Genomic DNA, 27,821 nt, shown 5'->3' with positions numbered 1-27,821 from the left:
CTCTGTCTTAGGTAGTGGAAAGTAGTGTAATAACTCCATTCCAACACTAATAAAGTAGTATTATATTTGTGGGAGATGAAAAATCTCTGCTACAAACAACAGAATAAGGATTTCTGTGTTACTAGACATAATAATATGTGATTGAAAATACACTCACCAGAGTTAAGAGGCTCAAAGCTTAGATTGGAAGAGACTACAAAGGATTTCTGACAGGATCCAAGGAAAGACTGTGTGGTTCTGTACTAGTGTTACACACTGGAAGCAAAAGCAGAGGTATAGACTTCTATAATTAATTTCTCTTGTTTGTGGATTATAATTGGAACACTGTGGGTTTTTTCTATTTTTTTATTTTTTGTCATTGAATTGAGTTTTAGGTTTTAATAAGACCAAATTAAACTTCAGCTTTGAAGTGTCAGTTTTTTGAAAATAAGCTTCTTTTTGGTTTTTGATTCCCAATAATAGAAGTTTCTACAACACTAGGAAGAGGGGAAAAGGGAGTTCATACTGTTGCTGAACTGTGAAATGTGACTTCTATTTCCCACTCTCCAATGCTAGGCACTTACATGAAGGTCTTCAATATCCCTCAAAGGCCTAATTTGCATTGACTTAAGTTGAATACTCCTGAGGAAACAGGCCCAAGTCAAGCTCTGCCCCAGTTTCCCTGCTTTAGAAGAGATATGAACAGTACCTGCAATTAGCACTATGAGGGGTAAAGGTGGAAAATTCACACTGTGAAGATGTAAAGGCCATAAAAATGTTCATGTGATGCATTACCTCTGAGCCATTCAAAAATTTTGGAGGCTTTCATGTCATGTCAAAGAGATTTAATGTAGAATGTTGGTCACTGTTTATGTTGACGGTGCCTGGTTTTGGCAGCACTTAGCTGCAACAGGAAATTGAATGACTACACACAATGAAGGAAACTCTTTGAATATTATCTAGAAGTGGTATTTCATATTTTTATTGTTGTCCTTTTGGGATGAAGGGGAAAGCCCATTTAAAATTCTCCTCTTTTTTTTTTTTTTTTTTTTTTTTGGTCTGGGTAACCAGTTCTTTCCCCAGACTGAAATGAAAGTTTTTTTATTGTTTTTCTTCTTTTTAATTGTTAGCCAAATAGAACCAATAGAAATTATCAGGAACTTCACCTTCATTTACATAATTACTATGTGGAGGAGGAAATTGGCTTATGCAAGGTAGCTGAGACTCATTAGTGACAAGCATCTTTAGGAGAGGGAGGGCTCCTTGCATTAGTGTTCAGCTGAAGGTTGTGGGGGTATCTGAGGAGACGTATTCCCGTTATCCAGCCAGTTAATGAAAACTCCAGTGAATTGAATGGAATCGAGGGTTTGCCTGTTTCTGTGATGTCACTTGCCTGGTGATTGCAAACAAAATCCCGATCACTTGCACAGCAAAAGAAGATGGTGAATACGCATTTGGGGAAGTGGGGGAAGAGGTACTTTGTTTTCATATAGGGTGATCATCATAGCACTTAAATAAGTGCTTTGTAGTGTGAGTTGTGATGTAGAATATACTCATAGGTAACAGGATAAAACCCTCTCCTGGTTCTTCAGGGCTTTAATGGACAATGATGGACATCAGCAGCCTGGGGAAAAGGGGGAATGCAGACACATGAGGCAGCCAACCTATTCCTGCACAGAAGTTTGATTGCATTCACTTACACTTCTTGATTCAGATGGCTGCTCCAACATGAAGGACTGGGTAAAATAGTATGTTGGTGGTAATTTTGGACAAATGAGAAATTATCAAATCCTATTTCACCAAAAAGTTTAAGAAAGAGCAACATCTCTATGGGAATTAGTCATAACATACTTTATACTCCACTGAAAAGATTATTCTCCACTGACCCAAACCTCACATTTAAGGCACTGATTTTGATACCACTCCCATCTCTGCCAACGTAGCTCAGCACAGGCCAAGGGGACCTCAGCAGCGTCCTTGACTTAAAAGGTCAGAAGTGGAGTTAAGTGAAAAGCTAAAAGAGAAGTAACAGCTGTGACAACAGGATGAGTTGGTCAAACTGTCTCTTCTTTTTCACCAGATCCTTGCTGCAAGCCTTGAGACAAACTGAGTGCAAGGTAGACCTTAATATACAACTGCTGCTGAAAGGGAACAGCATGAAGGGAAAATCCATTCTCAGCTAGGAAGGGTTCAGTCTTATGAAACATCTTAGATAATTGTAGCAGGAAAGAAACAAAACCATTCTAGTAGGCAGTTTTTGTTTTTTCAGCTCTGCAGGCCTGAGTGGAAAACCATCCCTTTTTGGTATATTTTGAGAGAGTTCCCAGAAGTGACCCAATGGCAAATGACTCGAGAGCGTTCTCAAGCAGGAAAGGCACAGCTGCACTGAAGAAAGAGCTGCCATTCCAGCACAAGCTCTCTTCAGAGGTGCTGACCCAGCTTTACACGAAATCATCTTGAAACTGGTGCACATGCAGTTCTTGCCTGACAGAGCATTTTCTCAAAAAGACATCAAAGTCCATATTAAAAGTATGAAAGAAAGCCAGTTGAATCTGAGTAATTTCAGCCAGAGAAATGAAGAAAATGGCAGCAAGATTAAAGAAACATTTATCAGGTGTTGATGTTAGTGTGCTTTAAATTATTCATCCAGTTGTAGAAATCAAGATTCAGTCAGCTGTTCAGCTGTAATTCTGGCTGATTTAGACACAGTTTCTGCAGGATTCAATTTTGGAAAAGACCTCCTTGCCTTTATACTATGTAGAATTTCAGCTGCAACTAAGAAAAAACAGAGGAAGAATGTTTTTTTTTCCAAAGAAAAAATGTGCCTTTTATTTTTTTTTTTCCAATTACTTAACAGATGACTTTTCCAAAACTCCTGAATTTCTAAAAACCATCTCTTGCTCCAGAAAGGTCTGCTGACTGAATAATGCTTCAGAGAACTGGGAGACCTTGCCCAGATTTGGGTATAGAAGAGTACTGGGTGATTCTGTGTGTATTAATGATCCAGCTTTAGGAACATGAAGCCAGGATTTTAATCCAGTCACTTGTAATTTACTCAAAACCCCAGACCAAGTAACTGATAAAGCTGTAATAGTTGTGTCTACCTTCAAGTTTAGTGCTGAGGTCACTGGAACAGGGTTAGAATTTGGCCCATGGCTTCATGTTGTCCTCAACCCTGTACTTTTTAAAATACATTGAAGAGCACAAAATCCTCTCAAAACACTGGTGTAAACACCTTATCTGACTGTGCTTGTCTCATATTTGAAGTTTATTTAGTTAAGGGGTTTCACAATAGTTCCCACTGTCACCTTCCAGCTCTGATCATTGCTACCAGGGCTGGCTCACAAATAGGTAGAGAGTTAACAGGATGGAAAATCTTGAAAAATCTGTCTGCAAAAAGTTTGTCTTTTTTTTTTTTTCTGCATGAAATGTTCCCCTCAAGTCTTTAAATTCCCTTTATTAATTTTGAATAAGTACAAGCTAACTCTTAGTCTCTTCCCCATGATTCATATCTATGAGCTCTTACATGATTTCCCATAGCTCTCATTTTCAAGGACAGCTGACCTTGCATGGACATTGGCATGTGGAAAAGCCTTATTCAAAGTGCACTGTAATTTTTTTCTGCATCTTAATATCTGTAGAACAAGCTTAACCTAAATCACTATTCCCTGGGTAATGGAAAACAACATCTTGGCTTAAGGCATTTGTAAAAGCACTGAAAAGAGAAGAGACATTGTTTCTACTGGATTTGAATCTTACCCTTCTTTACATGGGTAGTTTCCTAATTAGTGCAATATTGGGCTGGCAGTGTGTCCTTTCATCCAGGAGGGCCAAAGGTATCCTGGAGTGCATCAGGAAAAGTGTGGCCAGCAGGTCGAGGGAGCTGATCCTGCCTCTCTACTCAGCCCCGGTGAGGCCACACCTGGAATATTGTGTCCAGTTCTGGTCTCCAAGGTACGAGAAAGACAAGTGGCTGCTGGAGAGGGTCCAGTGGAGGCCACAAAGATGATGAGGGGTCTGGAGCTTCTTTCTTAGAGGAGCGACTGCAGGAGCTGGGCTTGTTTAGTGTGAAGAGAAGACTGAGATTCAATACAAACAAATATCTCCAAGGTGGGTACCAGGAGGATGGTACCACACTCTTCTTTGGTGGCCAGTGACAGGATGAGGAGCAATGGCCATAAACTAAAACACAGGAAGTTCCACCTCAGCATGAGGAAGAGCTTCTTTACATTGAGGGTGGCAGAGAACTCGAACAGGATGCCCAGAAAGGTCATGGAGTCTCTGTGGAGACATTCAAAACCCGCCTTGATGAGTTCCTGTGCAACCTGCTCCGGGTAACCCTGCCTTGGGGGAGTGGACTAGATGATCTCCAGAGGTCCCTTCCAACCCTAACAATTCTGTGATCCTGCAATTCTGGGAATATTTTCTACTTAGGATCTCCAGTATTTGTTCTTCTCTCAGACTTTCCTACCACTGAATTCTCTTTAAGTACAGCAGCAGAAATGATAATTTTTTCCCAAAGTTGTCATTTTAATATATACTATTCCTACTATCATTCTTTGGGAAAGAGTTTAAAAACTAGGAAGGGAGCTAGCTGTAAGCAGCTGCAACACAGTCTCTCCTGTTGTCTTCTGTAAACTTTGTAAGAAGGTATAATGCCTCCAGGAAATGGACTTCAATTTAAACCTTGCAAATCATGTCCTGGATATTTTCAGCTTAAACTTGTCTCCATGGGCTGCACTTGGAATCGTCACTCTCAAAATTATTGGGAATGTTGATGGATAAATTTAGACAAAGAAAAGTATGATTGTCACTAGGCAAAAATATCTAAGGAAATATTGGCACAATTTATCCTGTGTGGGAGCCATAAAGGACTTGCATTCCAGGCTCAGCAGTATTTCTCAGCCAAGGTAGATACAGCAGCTGAAAGCAGTGTGGTAAATACTGAAGTAACATTCAGCTCTCCAAGTGCAAACTGGTTAAATGGGAGACAAAGCAAAGGAGAAGTTAATAGGTGGGAAATTGAGGCACAGAGCTGCCTCATTATTTGTTCCGTGTCTCTCAAGAGGATAGCACAGGGATCCAGATCTCTCTGGAGATCTGAGTGCTTTGAGATCCCTTCCAACCCAAACCATTCTATGAGTTCCTTCCCAGCTTTGCCATTGATTTTCAGGATTAACTTGAGCAGCTGAGCATAACTTTGTGCAAGATTACTGTCTATAGTGGCTATAAGGCCTTTTTTACATCTTTGTTTCACTTGGAGAGGTAAAGGCATTTAAAATTTTGAATGCAGGGTAAGTCATATGAGATATTTTGGATCAACAGGTTTTAGCCCATTTCAATTCAAAGTCTTAGATTTTTTTTTTTTTTTTTTTTTTTTTTTTTTTTTTTTTTTTTTTTTGTGTGTGTGTGTGGAAGGCAGGTGGGATTAGGTTCAAGGCACTTTATTTTATGGTGATTACTCCATTTAAGAACTCACTGCAGAACTATGATGTGTATGCAAAGTTTATGCCAAATAAAACCCAGACTGCTCAGAAAGAAATAACAGATCCTTTTCCTGAGTGACCCTTAATTCAGACTGAAGGCAGTGAATGGTCTTACAAGAAAACAATCCAAAGAAAGAGAACAGCTAATGATAATTTTGGCACATCACAGGAAAGGAGAAAAGTAATGCAGTTTAGTGAAAACCTAGACAGAAACCCAAATGGCTCTTGCCTGACATGCTTTGACAAAGAAGGATCAGTCTCTTGCTGATTTATATCTGTGTGATACAGACAAAGATTGAGGATTTCAACTGAGATAATGTACATAACAAAAAAAGTTAAAAAAAAATTAAAAGTAAAAAATTACCAATGCAGTGACTGAGGTTTATGGAATCTAATTGGAGAAACAACGGAGAAGCAAATAAATAAGAAAAAACCAAACTATAGTATTTTTGTACTGAGCTGTATAGACAGCAATTAAATCACTAATCATGCAAGAGTTTGCTGACCTAGGAAAGGAGTAATTTCTTGTCTCAGCTGAATAAGAAGTTAAAATATCTGCTCAAAGGCATATTTAAGGATACAAAACAAACAGAAGAACATTCTGAGTTTCAATTAAGTTTATGGCTTATGGAAACAGTTCCTGCGATAGGTTAGCAACATGGTTTACTTATTTGGAAGCTACTTCAGAAGGATATTTGCTTTACTTTTAACAGAAATTGTTTCACACCAAAAGGAAATAAAAATCGTTTTTGTGTGTGTGTGGGTTAGTATTTAGGAGAAATTTTTACTCCTTTAGCCTCTTTAGAAAGCACATAAAATAGTCTTTATAGAGTTTTGCTTGAGTATCTAAGTATCTGACACCTGTCAGCTTCAAGGTTGTGATGACACTTGTGCTGAAAACATGAGGACTTGACACAACTTACCTGTGTTCTGACTCTGCCAGTCTCCATCACATTCACTGCCTTTCTGGAGGCTTGAGACACCTTGAGAAACCACTGCTGTACATGTGAAATGTCTCCAGAACAAGGAATGTATTGTAATTTGTAGAAGGAATTTGCATCAGAAGAGCAACATCTAATTTAGAGCACATTATCTTGACCTGGGAACTTGTAGAGTTCTTCCAGCTTTTTATGGGCATGTGAGGAGCCAGATGTGTTTCTACCCTTTCTCCCATTGTATAAAAATACCAAATCTAGTGATCAGAATCAGAGACCACCTGGGAAGTAGGATCAGGTCTCTCATGAATGAGCAAGGGATCTGTACAGGTGCAGTGGAATGTGGAGGAAAAACATCATGTGGAGGTATCCCTTTGCAGATGTGGGTGTGACAAACTCACCTTGGACATCACACTGTACATTGAACTGGCAGGCTGTAGAATGAAAGACCCTCAGCTACAGCAGAAGCAGCTACAGCTGAGAGAGCAGGTTTCTTGTATCTAAATTAACTCTGAGGATTAATCATAGAGAAGATATGAAATACCTCATTACTGGTATTGTCCACAGAGAGAAAAAAATCTATAGGGCCTTGAAGCCTTTTTTGTATATTTAGTGATCCAGAGTTGGTGGCTTCTTCCAGTGGAAGTCTGAAGTCCTTCACTCTGAATCCTCAGGGTTTTATTTTAGAGTGTAATATTAGGAACTACATCCTACCTCTGACAAATCAGATTTCTTCTCATATTTTTTATTAGACTGTCACAAAATGTTTTACATGTTCAATACAAAGTAATTTACCCTCTGAGTAAAGTGCAACTGGCCAAAGTCCTGAAGATAAAAGCTTGGTGAATGTACAACTTCCATCTATCACCTTCTTGAACACAGGAGGCATTGAAAAAGCACATTAGGAAGCATTTAGTTCCCAATCTGTACCATTAAAAGAGGACTTGACAGTGTTACAGACACATCAGGGAAATCTTTAATTTCCAGTTTCACTTAAGATCTGGGATTTTAACTCAGGACCTTTTTTTCTGAATCTGTAGCTGTTGTGTTGGTGACATGGTGCCAGATACACTGTGAGACACTGAGGGAATAACCAGTGGATTAATGCAATATATATGCTTGTCTGTAAAGTACAGATAGTCACACTTTTATATATGCATTTCAACTCTTACATTTCTGGACCTCTAAACGTTTGTGGTTTCCCAGCTGCCAAAGCGTTATGTGAATAGTGGTGAGAAAAGTGGAAGAGAATTTTACCACTGGTAGCCAGAGGAAAAGACTAGTTGGAATGAAGTTCTGGAAGTGATTTCTTTCTTCTGTGTGCACCACTCATTCACACAAGGAGGATTTGATGATTATAATGGGAAATAACTCTCTACCTGATGGGTGGAATGAATTAAAACCATATTATTTTAATTTCTCTTTTATTTTGTTTTCTTTTATTAATCTTAATTTCTGCTAGAGTAGATCTTAACTTCCTGGAAGGTCAGTACAACAGTCTGAAATTGCCAGAGTCCTGTGATGCTGAAAGAGCTATTTAGTGTTTGGGGTTTTTAAAAGGCACTTCAACTCTTCATTTGCCATATTTAGGACTAGATTAATTTTTATCCTTCAGTGTTTTCACATTACACAGCAATGCAGAATAACATTGACACTTGGAGGCAGTTATTCTGCATTTGCCTGAATGGTACAAATTGACATTTATACAAATGGACATTTATACAAATGCTCATTGGACATGAAAGTGAAGTCTTGCCCTTTTTGAGCTCATTAGGACATACATTGTTCTCTAAATAGGCTAGAATCTCTCTTCCAGAATTTAATTTTAGTACTGGATCTATCTTTGCTCCAGTTCTTCAGTGCTAAAAGTCAGGTGATTTTGTGACAGGGTTGTTTCTTTCCTCTCTTTCACTCACTGCAGCAGCCCAGGGGCAGTGAAGGAAAACCCAAATCACCAAGAGCTCTGCTACAGAATGTGTCAGTGGGTATTTATTAGACACAGTCATTTTCTGTCCCAAATTCACCCCAGTGTGCTTGGTGGCAGATGTGCTTTGGCTCTTACTACTTCCCCAGCTTCTTACGAATAACTCCCATGTCTTAACACAGACAGGAGTGTGACAGCTCTAACTGCTGTGTACCTAAGTCCAGAAAACCAGAGAAAGGCAACCCTCTTAGAGCCTGATTTGGAGGGATTTTTATCAAGGAGAAATGAAAATTCCAGCTGAAGTTTGCAACAGTTGCCACTATTTGATTAGTATTGGTGGAGACCTATAATTAGCACTTATTTAAGAAGGCATATGGCTCCAACAGATGGTAAAGGAAAAAAAAGAAAGTTAGATAAACAGGGATATTTGCGCTAGGTTTTCTGATCTTCTTTGCTTGCATTTTGCAGCACAGTGCTTGCTTAGTTTCTGGCAAGACGGCCTACTGTTCATATGAAGAATACTTACATGTCTTAATTTTCTCTAAAAATACCAAAATAGTGTGACCTGCAAATATTTAAGAATTCCAACAATAGTAGAAGACTTGAGATGACAAGGAAACTTAGAAAATCTGTTCTTTTTTTGTAGGGGTTCTGAGCAAGAACCAGCTCTGCTTGTGAGGTTAGTGGGAATTTCAGATAGTAAAGGCCAAGGAACAAGACAGCATGAGGATGGGTGGGTGAGGGAGATGGTCATCCACGAGATAGATTTGGGTTATGTTTATGGCAGTACCAACCAGGATGTTGTATGCTGTAGAGATCACTCCAATTACAGGTAGGTGGATTACAACTAGTCGAAACAGATTTTAAATGCTTTGGGGAGACCTCATTGCAGCCTTCCAGTACTTAGAAGAGAGAGAGAGAGAGACTTTTTACACACATAGAGATAGGACAAGGGCAACAGTTTTAATCTAAAAGATGAGAGATTTAGATTAGATGTTAGGAAGAAATACTTTCTTTCCTGTGAGGGTGGTGAGGCTCTGGTACAGGCTGCACAGAGAAGTTGTGGATGCCACATCCCTGGAGGTGTTCAAGGCCAGGTTGGATGGAGTTGAAGCAACCTGGAATAGTGGAAGCTGTCCCTGCCCATGGCAGGGGGTTGGAACTAAAGGGTCTTTCAGATCTCTACCACCCCAAACCATTCTGTGATTTTGTGATTATTTTATGATACTCTCTCTACCTGTTTATTGTCACCCTCCCTGTTCACCTCTGTTTAATTGACTGTGTGATTTCTTCCAAGTGACTCCAGGGCAAGACATGTAGCTGGGTTCAAACTGCCTTCTGCTGGGATTTACCAACAGCCGGTTTTCCACAGAGGCATATTCAGAGAGATCACATGAACTGCTGACACCACATGGCTGTGTGGGCAGCAGCATAAGGTTCGTGGGCAGGAAAGTTTCAAAATGCTCACAGATCATTCTCAAGTGAGTGCCTTGCAGTGCCCTCTCTCCGTCTGTGCACGAGTGACCTGGGACAATGAACCCATCTGCCTTTAAAGGTATCATCTGCCTCTGGGATTTTCCTGTGTGGAAACACAAGTATAAAGGCTATGACAGGCTTCTGGTGGCCATGAATTAGGCTAAAATAGAAATGTTTAAGTGTGCACTGTTATTTATAAAGAAATATTTACAGTAAAGCTCTTTTTACAGCTGTAGTATCTTGATTTCCCTACATTATTGAAGAGCATCTCTTTCATTAAAGCAAAACTTAGCAGAATCCTGCTTTTCCATTTATCTGAATAGCAGCATAATAATACTGCTTTTCCCAGATAGCAAGAGAGATTCAAGAAGTTGCCAGCATTTGAGTAATTATCTAATTTCCAGTGCTATAGTCATAAAGACATTAAAGAGGCTAGATCTGAAGCTAGATCTGTTTTCCATATGGATTTTTCCTAACTGTATAAGCATTCCCTATTTATTTTAGATCTCTGACACAGTGCTCATGAAACTGCAGAGAGCTAATTCTAGAGAGAGCTGGTTGCAAAACTGAAGATGTCCTTCTAAAAGGCCGGGAGTTGTAATTTTATATTTAGAATTAAAAAAAGTATTACTTTCTTTGTTCTCTGCCTTGCACTGGGGATAGGAAGCAATGTAATGTTTTCAGCAGCAGCGTGTAGTGACTGAATTGTCACAGGTCCTCCTTCCTTACTTTGAAAAAGTAGTAACTAATATTACTTTTATGAGCTGCAGAATAGAGGACAGAGTTCATGTAAATCCTGTCTCTGCTCTTCCTTTGTCAAACCCAGAAGTTAAACTATACTAAAAGAAAAACGTACAGAGGGGTATAAGTGTGTTTTTTCCCCCTGAAATTCTCATCATTCTGTAGCCAAGACCTATAGGTTTAAAAACAAAAGTTGTGTAGGATAAAATTTGCTGTGCAGGAGGTTTTAATGTGTTTCCTTTGGAGAAACAAATTTTTCACTTTTTATTTAAGTCTCACATTCCTTGTTGTGTGGAGAAATCTAACACTATTAAAAGTCATTTACAGTAAGATAGTAAACTTTAAAATAAACCAAAGAACGAATTCCAAGGCTTTCTTCATGCTTCTAGTACCTGTTGGAAGCAGAGCTAGAAAGTAATGTGAAGTGAGGTAATGAAGGATTTTTTAACTTTCCTTTTCTAGCCTCTCCAAAGCAAACTGTCTTTCACTCATTGCTTTCAAGGTATCCTCCTATCAGAGGAGCATTCCCTCATGCACTAGTTCTTCATTAAGGGCTGTGCTATGAGGAATTTATATGTTTTCAAGCCTTGAAAAAATAAATATGAACAAACCTCCATTACTTCTCAGAGGTTAATACTGCTCGGCAAATCTGGGTTTGCAGACTAGGGTGCTTACCATCCTTGAAAAGGTTATTGGTTGATATTCATTCCTTCTTTGGCAGGTAGAGACATCATGAGGAAGCACAATTAAAAATGTAATTATGGAAAGATTCTAGGTGGCGAGATTGGGGCACTCCAGTCACGGACATGGCAAACAGAATGCAGAGGGCATACGAACCAGCCAATTCTATTGCTTTGCAAACAGCAAGGGCTCATGTGACTCTGGTGGCTCTGGGAAAACCATTCATCATCAAGTTGCAGCTACACCAAGACTTTGCCATTTCAGAGTCTCTCCCTGGCAGAAATCAGAGGTTGAGATATGCATGTGTCATTGTTTGCTCCATGGGAGAGTTATTGATACAGAACAATCATGAAACTTCTCAAACCATTTTTATAGCAGTTAAAAAAATGAGTGGAGGGTTCAAATAAAGGAACTTTGAAGGAATTTGATATAATTTAGGCATGATGAAAGCAGAGAAATTATGCTATAAATGCTCAGAGTTGAAAAATGTGTAATTTGGATTACCTGGAGAAAACAATTGGGATAATTGACCACTGGAGTTTGGGAGGAGTGCTACTCTATCTGGTGTGTGTATTAGGATCACAGAAAGTTCAGGGGAACAGTTCTGACCTTCAGAATATTATCACCACCTTCCATTACTTTTCCCTAGAAATGTTTCCCTCTCCTCACAGTAATGGGAGTGGTGTGAGGGTTCTCTTGGGGGAAATGACACAAATGAGAATATTTGAAAATCAGGAAAATTTGAGTCCCTGTCACAGCTTTGCACCAGCTGAGGGATGCTGCCAGTCTGGCCAGCAACACTTTCAGCTGATGCACCAGTGGGGATTTCAAGTAGAAATGTCAATTGTTCTGGCATATCACACTCCTTCAAAACACAAATAGCACAACAGTCAAAGGAAGATGATTATCATTATCAACTTCATCAAATTATACCTACTGCCAACACTCAAAGCTATGGTTAAGTGGGTTTGATCAGTGGGTTTGACACATATTTCTGTATAAGGCTAAGGTTTCTGATGGTGTCCTTCAGGTTACAGTGCTTTTTCTAAAAGATGTTCAAACACTTTCTTATCCATTGCTTACTTCTTCCTACATTCTTCTCATCCTCTCCTCTCCTCTCCTCTCCTCTGCCTCAGACATCCACCAACTCAACCCACCTCAGTGCCTTTGTCCTGGCAGTGGTCAGATTAACATGGTTTCTATTCTCACTAAATTAGGTTGTAAATATGTAACAAAATTGTTTACAGGTCAACTATCCATCAATTCCTTTCTTGTAAGATTATCTGGAAAGAATTTTTCAGGGGCCTCCAGGATCTAAATAACCTCTCTCTGAATCTTTAAAGAGATGAGTAATTTCTGTATGATGTGCTGCAATAATATTTAGAAACCTCCATCTATAGAAACTCCCAGATGGGAAAGTTAAGTTAGGTAGACTAGAGTGTATATGGGGAAGCTTGGAAGATTGCATATGGAGAAAGTGGGAAATCAGGACATGACATAGTGGCTGGTCTGTGCAAGTACCCTGAGTATGAAAGCATCCACAACTGCAAAGAGCCTTTTTCCCTTCCTTTTTAAAAATGCCATTCTTCAGTAACCTGTGAAGGAATTTTTAGGAATGATGGTGGGATGGCATGGTAAGAATAGTAAGAGAAGGATGCATAAACAGGCTTTTCTCATTCTCTGAATGCCTGTGGAACACAACTCTCCTCTTCCTACTTACCATGTTTCTCACAGCCCTGAGAGCTCTTTTGCTTTCCAGATAAATTAAAGAACTATTCAACCCAAAGACAATAAGCAGTAAATGGAATAGACATTTAGGAAGAGGAGACAGGAAAACAGGATTCCTTCTAGCTTAAGGAATACTGTACGTGTCCCAAATAAATCTCCTGACAGGTAAATTTACTGATCAAAAATTCACTACCACAAAATTAGAGTTCTTTTCTGTATTCACCAAAGCTCAAGCCTTTGAAACTGTAGAATAAATGCAGGTCAGTAGACTCTTAGCTCCAGGTCTCACCTGGGAATGGGAGCTCCCAGCAGTTTCTACTGATTGTGCCTGTCTCCTTTGGGCTGCCTGTGAATGCTGAGATGATTGCTGAAGTTGTGCTAGAAATAGATGTGGGAAAACCTATGGTTCTGATCTTCTGTCTCACACCCTCCTCTGCCAAAGGACAAGGCACTTGTGTGATTACAGGGATGCACCTGCTGTGTCTCCTGAACATGGGATACACCTGCTGTGTCTTCTGCCAGCAACCCTCTCTGAATGGTGGCAGCTGTGACAAATGCCAGCCTTAGTGCCACTGTCTGTCAGCAGACATGCCTAGGGTTTAGAGAGACATAAGTTTCAGAAGGAATCCCAGGAATAGGGGAAGTTTGGAAAAGGTTCTGGGATGATGGTGCTTTCATGGAGTAGGCCAAGGAAGGATATGTTTGTAGCAGCAACCACTTCTAGTTAGTGCAAGAAGCTCAAGCAAAGTGATGTAGCCTGGTCCCTGTCTGTACCTTAAAGCACAGAATTCACCAGTTGGTGCTGCAGCCTGAAGGAAAACATCTGTAGAGATGTTGTCATTCCCCTTTGATTTGAGAGGCAGGATCCCTGCATTGCTGTCAGCACTGCCAAGACTGCCAAGCTCTCCTCTGAGGAAATTCCTGCTGCAGCCTTAGGTCATACTCTAAGAGGGAAGAAACTGCCTGTGGCCGTTTGAGTAGGCAGGGATGGATGAGTTTAGGGGAGGATTAGTCACTCATCTGCTGTAGTTCTCTGCCAGATGTCTGCAAAGTAGGTCTCCCTGCTTAAATCAGTGATTTTTGGCCCTGTAACATCATACTCTGATTTGAGGCAACCCCAAACACTGTAGTGTGTCATTGGCTTTGACCTTTCCAACAAGAGAAATGACTCCTTATGCCACCTTTCAAATCCAGCTCCTAAAGCAATCACACATGAGGAGCGGTCTGCTCAGGAGTGTGTTTGAAAAGAAAATGAGATTAAGCTTTCCATCTGAGAAGAGTGCCAGTATATCAATATCCAAATCAAATAACATAAAGTTTCCTTTGTCTGCCAGCTAGGAGTAAGAATGCATTATACCTCTAATATGATTTTTGCAGTGTCTGTAATATCATGAGGTTTAAATTAAAATAAATATGGCTGCATGCTTTTGAAGAGCTAATCAGGCTGAAACATTCTAGCCTAACTGGTGTAGCACATGAAAATAAATGTTTATTTATCTAGGCTGCCTGGATTTATGCATAACTATTGTGCAGGATGGGTGATGGGAAGAGCAATAGCAGGAAGAGATACTTGGGCTGCTCCTGGGTATGCTTGATAGAAGTCAGTAATAGGAAAATTATTTTAATATAGCCTGGATGACATCACTATGCTTCTGCTAATTAATTAGCTCAAGTCCTATTGGTCTTATTGGCATTTAGTCAGTTCTGCCCCGTATTATGTGTTTGTTTGTTTGTTTGTCTGTTTTGAGGTATTTCTGTGTCCATGCTGTTCCAGTTCCAGCAGACTGGCACCACAAAATTAATCATTATAATGACAAAACTCCATTCACTTGTATACTTGTCTTCAGTACCTTTTTCTTTGGGTTTTTTGGTTGTTTTGAAGTCCTTTCTATTCTTCTATTTTTATTGCCTCTAACCAAAATTTATCTCATAAAATATTTAATCCTCTGTCAGTTTTGACTCACTGACCTATGACTGCAAGTTATGTACAAATCTCAGCAGAATAGACCTGTCCTGATTTGAAACTCCTGACAAACCAGCAGCCCCTGGACTTTTATCTCACCACAGCTGGTGGATCCAAAACAATTCTTCAAAGGGGAAAATTCCCAGAAGTACCTTCTGAAAAACTATACTTTCTAAAAAGCATGTGCCTTCTGACTTCCTGATGATGGTCACAGATCTGTCTCTCTCTGAAGGACTGGTTCAGGTACACCTTTTTTTAGCACCCCTTGTCAGGAGAGTTTGAAAATACCATTTGCTAAAGGATTATATTTCAAAAACTCAGATTCCTACAGGAAAGGGACAAAACCAGCTCTAAGTAAATTTTTCAGACCTTTTTTGCTCTGGGGTTACAAAAGTAGAATTAGCAGGGGATTCTGATTACCAGCCAAGACACACCTTGGAAGTGCCTAGCTCTGGTGCCCAGTTGTTCATTTAAAAGTCACACCATCATTGCAGGCTCCTCTGGAAGGGATTCACTGTAGTACAAATTGTTGCCTCCAATGTGGGTTTGTACAACTCAGCAAGTCACAGTTTTACTGAAAGGGGAATTGCTCAACAAGCAGTAGACTTGAAGCAAAAATTTGGCTCAGTATAAAGCATGAACTTATTTTTTTTTAATGATATCCTAAATTCCACAGGCTCCATTGTAACCAAAACAAAATACATACACTGGAGGCACCTGAAAGTTAGGAAGGCTAAATCCCATCTGAGTTTATTTGATGTTTATTTGTGATGATGTGATACATCAGCACACAGGTGAAGCTATTGGCTGAATTTGATGTGGAGAAGCTACAGGGTTTTGGTTCTTGAGTTCCTCAGATTTATCTCAGTTTTGTGGACCAAATTGGCATCTCTCACATGTGCCAAGGATCTGAAGGATTACAAAGGCATCTTGAAAACAAAGACTATGTTTTTATGTTTCTGTATTTTAACAAGATGTCTCTGCACTTCCAGTTTCTACATTCAAGAGCTGCTATTGATTATGGTCCCCCCTCCCAGGTAGTAACTTCTGGGAGAACCAGAGATGACAAGAAAACTCCGTCTTCTGAAAGATGCCCATTGCAGATAAAAGATGAAGTTTCACAGGTGAAAACCCACAGTCCCCATGGTGCTGGGTGCACTGAGTTAAGCATTTGATGCTTTAGCTTTTATTAGAAAGAAAGTTAATAGGATAAGAGCTGTCACAGGATCAAGTATTCTCATTTTGGAATCCACCCTGCCTACAGTTTAACATTTGTTTTCTTTAAATATATGTCTGTGAACCTGCAACCCACAATAACAGTCTGCTCTACTACCATTAATTATTGACAATGCAAGTGTTTATTACAAGTACTACCTAGGTAACCCTGGAATGAAGTCATAGGATAAAAAGTAATCTCCCTGCTGAAATTACACCAGGAGTCTGTCTGTGTTTTGTGCAGGTGATTCCAGCCTTTGCTCGGCCTGCGTTCATGAAAACAACGTTTACAGCAGAATATTTCAGATTTTGTACAGAAATGAAGAGATCATTCTTAATGAGTCGATGAACTTCAGAGTGCACCTGCTTCTGGATGGTGAAAGGGTGAGTTGTTTTGGGATGCACATAAAAACCAGCAGGGTTGGGATTCCTCTTCCTTAACTTCAGGTGTGCATTGCGCAGGTATGGCCATTTCAGAAGTTGTGAAGAGCTCCATGTGCTGTCAGAGGTCTAATGAAGGCAGCTGGTGGAGGGAACGACATGATTTATCTGACCAATGCAGCAGCAGCTGCATTAGAAGGAGATTGACTGTCCTGTACCCATCAGTACCTGTGATTTATTTGTTTGTAAATGCTGACACTATAAACCTCTGCATGAGGTCAGACAGACCCTCTGCATCGTTCCTGCTTATGAGGAGCTGAGCCAGATCTTTCTCAATCCAGAAGATTTCCAGAAGCCTTGTCGTCCCATCTGGGGTGCCAAAAAAATGATGCCTTGAAGTGGCCATCTAAAAACAGAGACTAGACAAAAATAAGAGCATAAAAGTAGGTATTTATTTGAAGGGCCTTCAAAGGTACACCCTGGGCAGTCAAAAGGCTACACCCAAGATGGACCCTGGGTCACGGGTTCTTCACACTTTTTTAAGTTTGATCCATTTACATATCAGGGTTAATTCTCCAATTATAACCTCAGTTAATGATGTAATTACCCCAAGTTTGTCCCTCCTCTTCAGAGGCTTTTAGTTTACACATTTTGGGGCCTGGTGTCCTCGAAGAGCAAGCCTAGAGAGGGTTTGTTATGTCTAACAAGCATGAGAGAACCGTAGCTAACAGGCCACATGAAACTTCAAAGCTACACACTAGGCAGTACAGGATTTGAAAAATATAAAAGTTAAAAACCTAAGGCACCAGCAGGCTACACCTTGGCTTTCTAGTGGAATAAGATGTTGACATACACTGGTAAATCAGTATATCAGAAACTCAAGTGTCTCGAACATAATTTGTCCTTTGTGCACTGGATCACTCATTTTATACAGCTGTGCCGATCAGCCCCACCTGAGAAAACTGGGAGTCTGCTGCTTCTTTCTAGGACCAGCTACTATTGCCATCCATTGTTATTACTTTTTTTCTCAACCTCTCTCTTGTGACTGAAATTTTCTACAGCTACCCAGTCCCTTTCCACCCCTCAGAGGTTTCCTGGACTTTGTCCTTGGTGCTCCTGACTGCAGGAGTCCATGGGAGAGCTGCTGGGGAGCTCTCCCTTCTTTAAAGTCCGTGTACAACCCCTTTGTTTTCTGTGGTACCTCAGCTACAATAGGTCCATCCCGAGACTCTTCTCCCCTTTTTCCATCCACTCCTTCAGCCAATAGGAGCACCCCCACAAGGTAAGAACAAGATCTGAGACACCCATCTTGTAGAGCACCTTTAGTTTAATCTTACTGATGTGAAACCAATGTCTTCCAGCTATAATTCCTGTTCCCAGGAGCTACACGGGTGGAGCAATCTTGTTTCACAGAGAGCACTGTTTTACTGAAATCTTAAATAGGAAGGGGAGAAAGTATCACAGTAGAATGGCATTCATGTGTGTCCAGTGTGCCATCGCCAGGCTTTGCCTGCCCAAGGACTGGTACAAAATGTATGGCATTGGTACTTGCTCTCAGTGGTGACAAGAAACACAATGTCAGCATCTTTGAAAAGTCATCATCTTTGAAAAGTCATCTTGCCATCAAAAAGAGACCCTACGAGTTACACAGCCAGAGTGTATCATGTGCTGTGTGTTGAACTTGGAGCCAGAGACACTCACCTATCCTTTGTATAACTTTATACTTGATCATGATGTGATTTAAAATTTTTTTTGCCCTATTTCAAAGCATATATATATATGTGTTATATATAGATCTAGATTAAAACAGCTTGAGAACCTAATTTAAGCTTAACAAGCTTCCTTTTCTCTCCCACTTTCTTTTTGCTGGTTTGGTTTGGTTTGATTTTTTTTTAAGATAGTGTCATTGATTTATTCCTCCCTAGAATTGTTGGTTTGTGCTTACATGAAAAATTACTAAATGCAAGTCTATCAATATTTGTTAGGAAAATGTCCCAGCATGCTTTATCCAATATTAATTCTATCCTTCCTCTATGGAATATTTCTGACTAAATACTCCTCCCCTCAAATTACAGCAGTTTCCACTGTGTTGAGCAGGGATGATTTCTGATGATTTTTGCATTATTATTTGGGAAAGTTGTACACTCACAAAATGGAAAATAAAAAACAGCCCACAAGATTCCTCACAGCTAAAAGTCCTTGTGACTCTTGACGTGCTGCGTGCAGCACCACTTGGCTTTCCATAGGAGATCCCTTGGGAAGAGGACAGCTGCCCAATTCTGTACTTACAGAGAGGTTTTGCACATAGAAAGTCAGCTTTCTCTGTATGATGCAATAGCTTTGGGTTTTCATGGATGTAGAATAAGAGGATAAACAGGTCTGTTGTTCCAGGTGAGTTGCTGAAGGCACTCTAAAGAATCAAATACAAAAATAAAGATCTGTAAAAATTTGTTTGTATTGAGCAGATTAGAACAATTCACTTCTGTTTAATGCTCTTAGGCTTCTTTTTTTTGCCTTGATGTCTTGTCCTCCACAGCTTTGCAAATCTGATATAAATGTGGGAGAGACCGAAGTGTGCCACTACTATATCCACAACAATTCAGTGACAGCTTTATATCTTTGTCGCATAATCTCCTATGTTGGATGAAATCCTTGCAATGTGGTGTTGGCAAGACACCTAGAGATTTTTAAAGTGTTTTAAGTATCATCTACATTCATAACTCCTAATTTATTTAGCACACAACAGATGTGAATCCTTTTTTGTGCCTCTTGTGTGCTATGGTGATTTTTCTTGGTTCAGGGTGAAGGTTCTGTTCACTGTTTTTTTCTGTGGATGGAAGAAGTTATGATAAATAGACAAAAGAGTTAGTCTGGGTAATGGAAGTATCGAGTTCATACAGTCCATGCAGTTTCTGCTGTGAGAGCTGGAATTATCCAATATTATATTAAGGGAGCATTGTTCCTCCTGGTGCTCAGGTGGTTTTTCTGATGAGATGTTTTGCTGAGATAGACAAAAAAACCCAAATAGAAAAAGACAACCAAACAGCAAAAAAAAATGTTAATGTCCAAATTAGGTAATTTGCTATTTTTTTTTATTCTCCCCTTCCTCCTCTAGCATAAGCTCCAGATAAGCTTAAATATGTAAATACATCTCTTTTTTTTTTTTTTTTGTTAGGAATTAAATGTAAGGAAGTGCTATTATTTGCCTTGAAGTGGCACTGAACATACTTTTCACCATATAAATGGTGCTTTAAAACTCTCTGATTTATTGGATGCCTTTTTCTATATTATCCCAGCATACAAAATTTTTTGAATTCAAGGGAAACCATATTGCAGGGCTGGGGCAGCCTTTGTTGCTACAAAGAACTCTAATTTATTTTCATAAGCTTTTGCTTTCTTTTTTATCAGAGAAGAAGCTTTGCCTCTTTCATCAAACATTGGAACAGGTAACTTGTCTGGCTTCTTTCTTGCTGGCCCTGTTCAGGGAAAATTTAGCAGGGAGAGGACAGAGTGAGGCAGGCTGGAATATGACAGTATATTAGATTGTGTATTTTCCAGAGAAATTTAAGTGAGCGGGGGCATCCAGATCATTCAGTATGACACTCTGGCTAAATGGTTAAATATTAGGGAGATACATCAAAAGGATGCAGGAAGCTTCAGTTATCAGTATTATCACAGCTCTTAAAAGCTAAACCAAAGATGAAAAAATTAGCATGCAAACGTGAAATTATGCATTTGATTCCAGGCCAATCCAACAGAAATCGGAGTACTTTGCTTTGTATATACTTTTTATTGTATAAAATAATTTTACTTTTCATATGCAAATACTTCCTATTGTACATATTTGAACAGCATTTAATAAAATGCATTTCCCTGTGAGTGCAGGGCTTTGGCAAGATAGTCAGAACTTAGGAAACAGCCTGAACTCTTGACATCACCTTCTGTAAAATTATGTGTGCTCAGAGATGAATATGGGGTATTTTTGCACATGCTATGAGGCCCAAGGTGGAAGTTTAGGTGTATAGAATATTACAGAACAGAAAAATATTCCTTGTTTAGTATGAATGTATTTCTACAAACACAGATCATAGAATCACAGAATGGTTTGGGTTGGAAAGAATCTTAAACATCACCTAGTTCCAACCCTCTGGCATGGGCAGGGTCAACTTACATGAGACCAGGTTGCTCAAAGCCCCATCCAGCCTGGCCTTGAACACTTCCAGGGATGGATCTTTATTTTCTCTTTCATGAATTGTGATTTTTCTTCTAAAAGATCAAAGAAGTATTAAAAAACCCCACTGGAATACCCTTTACAGAATATCTGAGAGGACACTACTTAGCCTAGGCATTCAAGCACTAATTATATTTCAGATAAATTTTTCAGAGTAGTTTTTCATGGGATTTGATGTGAAAATTCAAAACTCTTTTTCAAGAGAAAAAAAAAATCAGATAGTCTATCAAACTCTTGGAAAATTGTACAGTCTGTAAAGAATAACTGTGGACAGAACTATAATAGTCTCATTAATGCTAAAATAAGCAACCAGTATTTCATTTAAGGACAATATTAATTCATTCAGGAGGCCAAGGAATGAGAGAAGTATCAGCTGCTCTTCTGTATGAGCTACAAAAAGACCATTTTGTTGTTTTCCTGTGTAAAGAGTCTTATGTCTCTAATAAGTGGAAAAAAGTAAACCAGAGGAAACTCCAGCAGGTATCAAAGCTGTATAGTAACATGCCAAGTAGTTCCTGTAAGTAATTCTGCTATGTCTCAACCTGTGCATAAGCCTTGTAATGATATTCTCTCATGAAGAATCCACTTTTTGATTAACTGTCCCATTTTCACTTAATATTTTCACCCCCAATAGAAAAGGGAAAACATTACCTCTGTAGTGAGAACTATGATTGATTTTAGGTGGGGTTTTGCACTATTCTGGTCAGTCTGATTTCAATACAGTTTGGGGATTAATGGACCTTACTGCATGACCCCATGCAGTGAAAAGTATCTCTTGGTCTCTCAGGCATCTGCTCATTGCCTCAAGGTGTTTTGGGAGAGTGTCACCAGCTACGGAACTTGTTTTGAGCACCCACTCAGATCTCAGTTGCAGTTGCAGGTGCTCAGCAGTGCTGGGCACAGACCCAAAATTTCATCCCTTTATTTGAAGGAGGAGGAGGAGGAGGTTTGCTTTGGCTGAAGCACTATACTGAATTCCTGGTTTAAATTCAGAATGTAGCTTCACTAATGATTACTTTCTTTGCCACTGCCAGAAACTGTGATTTTTAGTGACAACAACTCATTAAAAAGGAAAAAATCTTCTAGTTTTAAATTTTTTTTTTAGTGAAAGGCATGCTTCCAGGTTTTTTGAGACAATCATAAAAGAGAAAGCACATTTTCAGTAAATAGAAGTGGGAATTTTCCCCTTACATCTCTATACCTGTGCCCATGCTAGAAGAAATGCCACATTACTTCAGAAGGGATTAAATTTAACATCTTTCAGGATTTTGTCAAAGCACATCACATCCTTGGCTCTCAATTTTCTTATTTCAACAGGAAAATATTGTACATTGTCGATGCAGTTACACCATTGGAAAACCTGGCTTAACACGGTTTATGTTACGTATTTTATGAATCCTACCTGTCAGAGCAGGGTAGATGCCTCTGATGTTGCCTTCAGTGCATTTTTAGTGTAGTCTGTGGTCTGTTGTTAAGAAGATGATGATCAGCTTTGGAAAGCAGAGTTCATCTTGCCTGTTTAAAGCCATCTAAAATGCAAGTGTATCTAGACCAAGATATTTCTCTAAGCTATATCTATTGTCAGTGGAAAGAGACAGGCACAAACAGAAATTAATTGCCCTTCTCCAATGGGTACCTCAGGATGGAGCAGGTACTCTGCTTCTTCTTGTTGCTTGTCACTGACAGAAGACAGAACCATACATCTCACCTCACCTTTTTCTGGAAAAAATTGGGTAAAAATAAGTTGTACTTATAACACCATATCCACAGAGAATACCTGCATTTTTCCACCTTTATTCCTGTGCACCTCCTGTTGTATTCTGTCATATGTTTACGTTCACACAAAAATACTATTTTGGTTATAAAATGTGTATTTTTTTGCTCATATTTCCATTTAGGTTGTTAGAAATTTATTTTTTTATTCTACTAAACCTATTTTTCTTGGCGAAGAATTGACATTTCAAAGGAGTGAATGAGAAAGTGCTGGACAGCTTAATCCTCTTCCCTTCTAATTTATTTATTTCCATTGATTACAGTTTTAACTGTGCCAAGCTTGGATGTGTTATCCAATTTAGTTCTTTCCAGGTGAAGCTAATGAACTATCAGATCCAGCACTGTCTCCAAAAATCCAATCAAACTATTTTATTGACAAGAAGGGCAATTTTACTGATGGGACCTGTTAGATGAGTTAGAATGGAGGTACCAGTGAGTCACACATGATTTCTTCAGTGGTTTTGATGAGCAGAATTGTGCCACATGCCCAGCTATGCAACAAGTTAAACTTCTGTTTTAGTTCTAAAAACAACAAAGGCCTTAGAATTTTGGAAGGAAAATGGTCTACCTGAGAATCCATGACAAACTACCTCCATGAATCTGCTAAGGGCCTGAAAGAGTGACCAGGGGGCAGGAAAGCTTTGGTTTGCTGAGACATAAACTCAAAGATTAATCATGAGTGATAAGAAATTTCCAGAATTATTTGAGCCATTTCTGAATGTTTTAAGCTGTAAAGTTTGAAATGTGTGTTAGTTACAGGAAGGTAACCACAAGGATTTGTGGCTCTTTCTCATCCAAGGAAACCCTTGATTTCTTTCAGCTGACAAGACAACCCAAACAAAGGCTCACTCGGGGAGGGAGAGCAGCTACAGAAATGCTCCTCTCCCTCCTGGTGTGCAAAGAGCAAGTATCCAACAAATGCAGAGCTTAATGCTCTCTGTTTCCTCATCTGGAGTGATTTTTTTGACATGTCAGGGCACCTGGGGGCAGATAACACCTCTGACTGCTCTGGTTCCCTCTGACTCCTTCAGCGATTATCTCGACTCACTGTCACATTTGCTTCTTTCTGTCTCTGTGCTGTCATACTGCTGTTGCTGTGTGGTTTTGCCTTTGCTCTTATCAGACAAACCCACCCACCTTTGCCTTCTGTGTTGTAGGTGCCAACTTACAAAGGTAACCTTGTCTCTCTCTTTTTGCAGGTGGAAGATGCATTGAATGAGGCAGACTTTCAGCTCAAGCTGGACCTGCACTTTACTGATAGTGAACAACAGTAAGTGCTGGTTTAAAGCTCAATTGGTAATGTGGGGACCCGTTCAATTGGAAAATTACTTTGATGAAATGAGTCCTTTTTAAAAAGGGAGAGCTTTAATAAGGCTTCCCTTTGCCTTAGTGTTGAAGTTTCCCTGTTTCTCCTCTCTGTATTTGAAGATTCCTCTTTAAAGGAAAAACATTTTTTCTCCTTGAAGTGTGAGTTTTTCAAAGGTTCTAAGTGTTGCTCTATCTCTGCTGCTGTTAAAAGGAATATCATCATAGACCTCCATGTGGTCAGGGTCTATGACTCAGGAATGCATTTATCTCAGGAGGCGATGAAGTATTTTCTAGGTGAAGACAGGAGTATGAACATGCTAAGTACTCTTCTACTAAGAACCAGAGCTGCCTCTATGTTTTAGGAGGAAAGAGTTTTCCCATTGAATTTGATTCCCTCTAGCTGAATTTGGTTCTGTGATCTCAGGTGAAGTGGGAGTAGCATCCCTTCCTGAGACACAGCAGAAAGTGTGATCCCAGATGTTATTTAGCCTCCCTGAATCAGGAAAAAGTGTTCCAATGACTTGAGCAGCATTTATGGGGAGTGGTAGAGCGTGCAGAGAAAGCATCTGAGCTGTGTTTCATGCTGAGACTGTCCCCATGGGATTTTATTCATACCCACAGAGCACCTAAACAAATTTCAAGAACATCTTTCTGTTATCTTCAAGATACAAAAAGAGAAAACTTGTTCTCTCAGATGAGGGGTACTTGACTGTCTTATGGGTCTTGAAGAAAGAAAAAACAAATATTAAGTTACAGCCAAGAATAAAAAGAACTGAAACATTTAAGTTATTAAATTGTGCTCTAACCCATACACTTAATTTATTATCACCTGAAAGATTAGTATGACTTACTATAAACTAAAGTAGTGACTTTTAGAAAATTATATTCTGCAAATATAATTGAAACATTTCTTGGGGCTAACCATGCACCACTCAACCATCTCTTCTTAGGTTTTCTTAGCTTTGGAAAAAAAAAAGGCTTCAGAAGGATCTTTAATGCTGTAAAATAATTCCTCTTTAGAAGTTTCACTTGCCTTGGGAGGATGTGGTTAGGCATGCTCCAGCTTTACAGCTCATCTCCTGTCTTACAGATGACTCAGATGTCATGTGGTTGACTGCACACTAGGATGGTTATTCTGGAACAGTTATAAACAAACTTTAAATTAAAGTCTTGACTTTTATTTACTAAAAAAAAAAGAAAAAAAAATGGAGAAGCTAATCCAACATGTACTGTTTCTCTCAGTTGCTTCACTTTCTCTTTTGAGTTTTGACCTCTTCCAAAAAGTTTTTTCAGATTGACAATCTGGAAAGGTGTTCTGAATGTTTTCAGCTGTGTCTGATACAGGACTGCTTCTAACTCTCACAGATTGCTTCAGCTGATTGTTGGAAAATCACAAGCAGTGTGCTGTCCCTCACTCAGATAATCTGAACTGTTTGCTAAATGCATTCCCTTCTGCTATTTAGATCTTGATGTCCCTACTAGTGCATAGCTGGACATCAAGGGCAACCACCAGGGAAAACCAGAATTGTGTCACATCTGTTCCTCTTTTATACCATACATTCATATATAACTCTACATATATTCTTCATTTTTTGTACTTCTATTTATATTAATTACATCCATATTAGCATTAATATTTCTGTTTGGCACAAGTACAGCACAAGATGCTCTTCAGTTATGTTAACCTGTATGAAGGTAGGGAGTGATAAAATTTCACCTCAAGCTGTCTCTGTCTGCTGCCTGTAGCACCTTACAGGCTGTGACAGCTCAGCCTTTCCCTAACCCCGGTAAACCCCTTTCCCTTGCAGGCTGAGGGATGTCCCAGCGATCCCCGTGATCAGCAGCCGCACGCTGTGTCTGCACTTCCACCCCCGCAGAGGGCTGCACCACCATGTTCCTGTCATGTTTGACTATTTCCACCTGTCCGTGGTCTCCGTCACGGTGCATGCGTCTCTGGTGGCTTTACACCAGCCTCTGATCAGGTAATGGGCACAGGAATATCTGTGGAAAGGCAGAGGAGGTTCCTCTGCTGAGTTCTCTCATACAATTTGCTGATTGGGTGGGAGAAGTGGAGAGGATAATTTAATTTAAAGTTTTTTGGTCCTGGGCTGAGACTCTGGAGATTGGGGTTTGGAGCCAAACTCTGACAGGCCTCTTCCTGGGGGTTGGATCAAAAAGTAACAAGCTTTTGGGAAAGAGGTTAAGAATTTGGATTAGTCTTGATCTCTCTATTCCCCATCTGTAATGAGGAAAGTGCAAATTGTGTTCTCCTTGGTTGTTTGTCCTCTTTAGTCTAAAAGGAACTAAAAGCATTTACATTTTTCCTCTCTGATTATTTGTAAAGCATTCAGAGCAGCTGGATTCATCCATGGCCTCTGTGCATGAGCATAGTTTATAATGTGGTTTCCAAGGGCAGAGGTCAAAAACAGTGTTGTTCAGGGTGGTAAAATTCTTCAAAACAGGCAGAGAAGTATTCTCTGCACTCTGGGTTTCCACAGGAGGAGGCACACAGGAGTCAGTGCTGGATAAGGCTCCACTGGATTTTTCCTTTGCAGCATCATCTGGTTTGGCTGTGCAGCCCTGTAATTCCAGCTGCCATGGGTCTAGGTGTGATTTATGATATCTGATTCATAATGTCAAGAAAATAATTAAGAACTCCTTCAAGTAAAACAGGGCTGAAGGTCAATATCCTCTAATATTTAGAGCAGGTGGAGGGAAGCAAAGGTCTTTCTGGCAATTTACTTAGTGCCCAATCTTATCAGCACGTGGGATAAAGAGGCCTGAGAGGGAGGGAGCTCCTTTGGTCTTGAAGCAGAATACAGTGTTCAGATTTGTTCAGCTTCCTTTAACTCCATCAAGGTCTTGTTTCCCAAATGACCAAGAGATCTTAAGTTTGTCAAATATCTTGCAAAGAGCACAGTGTCAGAAAGGAAGATGAACCTGTAGAATCTATTTTCCTCAGGTTTTGTGTTTTGACTTAGTACTTTGCTTCAGTTCTCCTTTAGTGTAAAGGCATTGCTTGAACATGATGCCACAGAATGAATTGGGATTGTAAGAGGTTGAGCCTGAGGTGAGAGGTTGAGAAGTTGTAGATGCTCCATCCCTGAAACTGTTCAAGGCCACACTGGATGGGTCTTTGGGCAGCCTGGTCTAGTGGAAGGTGTCCCTGCCCATGGCAGGAAGGATGAAACTAGATAACCTTTAAGGTCCCTTCCAACCCGAACCATTCTAAGGTTCTGTGGTTCTGTGAGCTGTGGCTGGGATGTGTCTCATACCAGCAGACCAGACTGACATATCTGTGTTGTGCTGATGTGATACAGGTAACTGCTGTATCTCTGATTTCCTATGTGTTGACTTTTTAAACAGTGAATTAGATTATAACAGACTGCTTCTAACCAGATAGTTTTGATCAGATAATTTGCTCATTGTTCTACTATAGACAAGGATGAAAGAACAATAGCTCAAGAGGCTTAATGACTGTTTTCAGTTGTGTATTACTCTCTAATGAATGGGGTTGCACAGCCTTGTTACTGTTATTAGGCATAAATCACATGATGAGCAACTGTTCCATAGTCAGATTACTATAGCTTTTAAAATACTATTTTGTGGACATTTGTGAAGTATACAATGTACTTATTGCAGTGGAATGAAGATTTTTGACAACACAATATACAATCTCATTTACTTAAGCCCATAAAATCATTTTCAAGTGCAATAGTGAGGATTTATCTTCTTCTTGATAAATATTCCAAACCTGAAGAGTTTTTATATTATGCGTTCTCTAAGTATGAATCAGGATGAAGACAGAAATGTAAAAATAAATGGCAGTTCCAAGTACTCTAAAACAAAACCAGCCAATTAAAACTTACTTGAGTTGCCCACAGCTCAGAACTTTCCTTTCTATCATTAATCACTGGAGTTTACTAGGAACATAAAAAAAATTACCTATAAAATCAGTTTTATTTTTAATAACACAGTAGAACCTGAATGACTAGAAAGT

General features: G+C 39.6%; 1 protein-coding gene across 1 annotated transcript in view; it reads left to right on the top strand.

Moving 5' to 3' along the window:
* Positions 1 to 27,821, top strand: part of FAM135B (family with sequence similarity 135 member B) — a gene marked incomplete at both ends in the record, with an annotated part of 136,536 nt that overhangs the window by 48,453 nt on the left and 60,262 nt on the right. Inside the window, 3 exons of the mRNA XM_082303309.1 lie at positions 16,373 to 16,512; positions 23,713 to 23,783; positions 25,630 to 25,803. Of these exons, the coding sequence (XP_082159435.1) occupies positions 16,373 to 16,512; positions 23,713 to 23,783; positions 25,630 to 25,803 (385 nt within the window). The remainder of the gene's footprint in view (positions 1 to 16,372; positions 16,513 to 23,712; positions 23,784 to 25,629; positions 25,804 to 27,821) is intronic.

This window comes from Coloeus monedula (genome assembly GCF_965178545.1).
Source record: "Coloeus monedula genome assembly, chromosome: 1".
NCBI lineage: Eukaryota > Metazoa > Chordata > Aves > Passeriformes > Corvidae > Coloeus > Coloeus monedula.
Note: the sequence above shows the minus strand (reverse complement) of the source record. Positions and strands in the feature narration are given on the sequence as shown.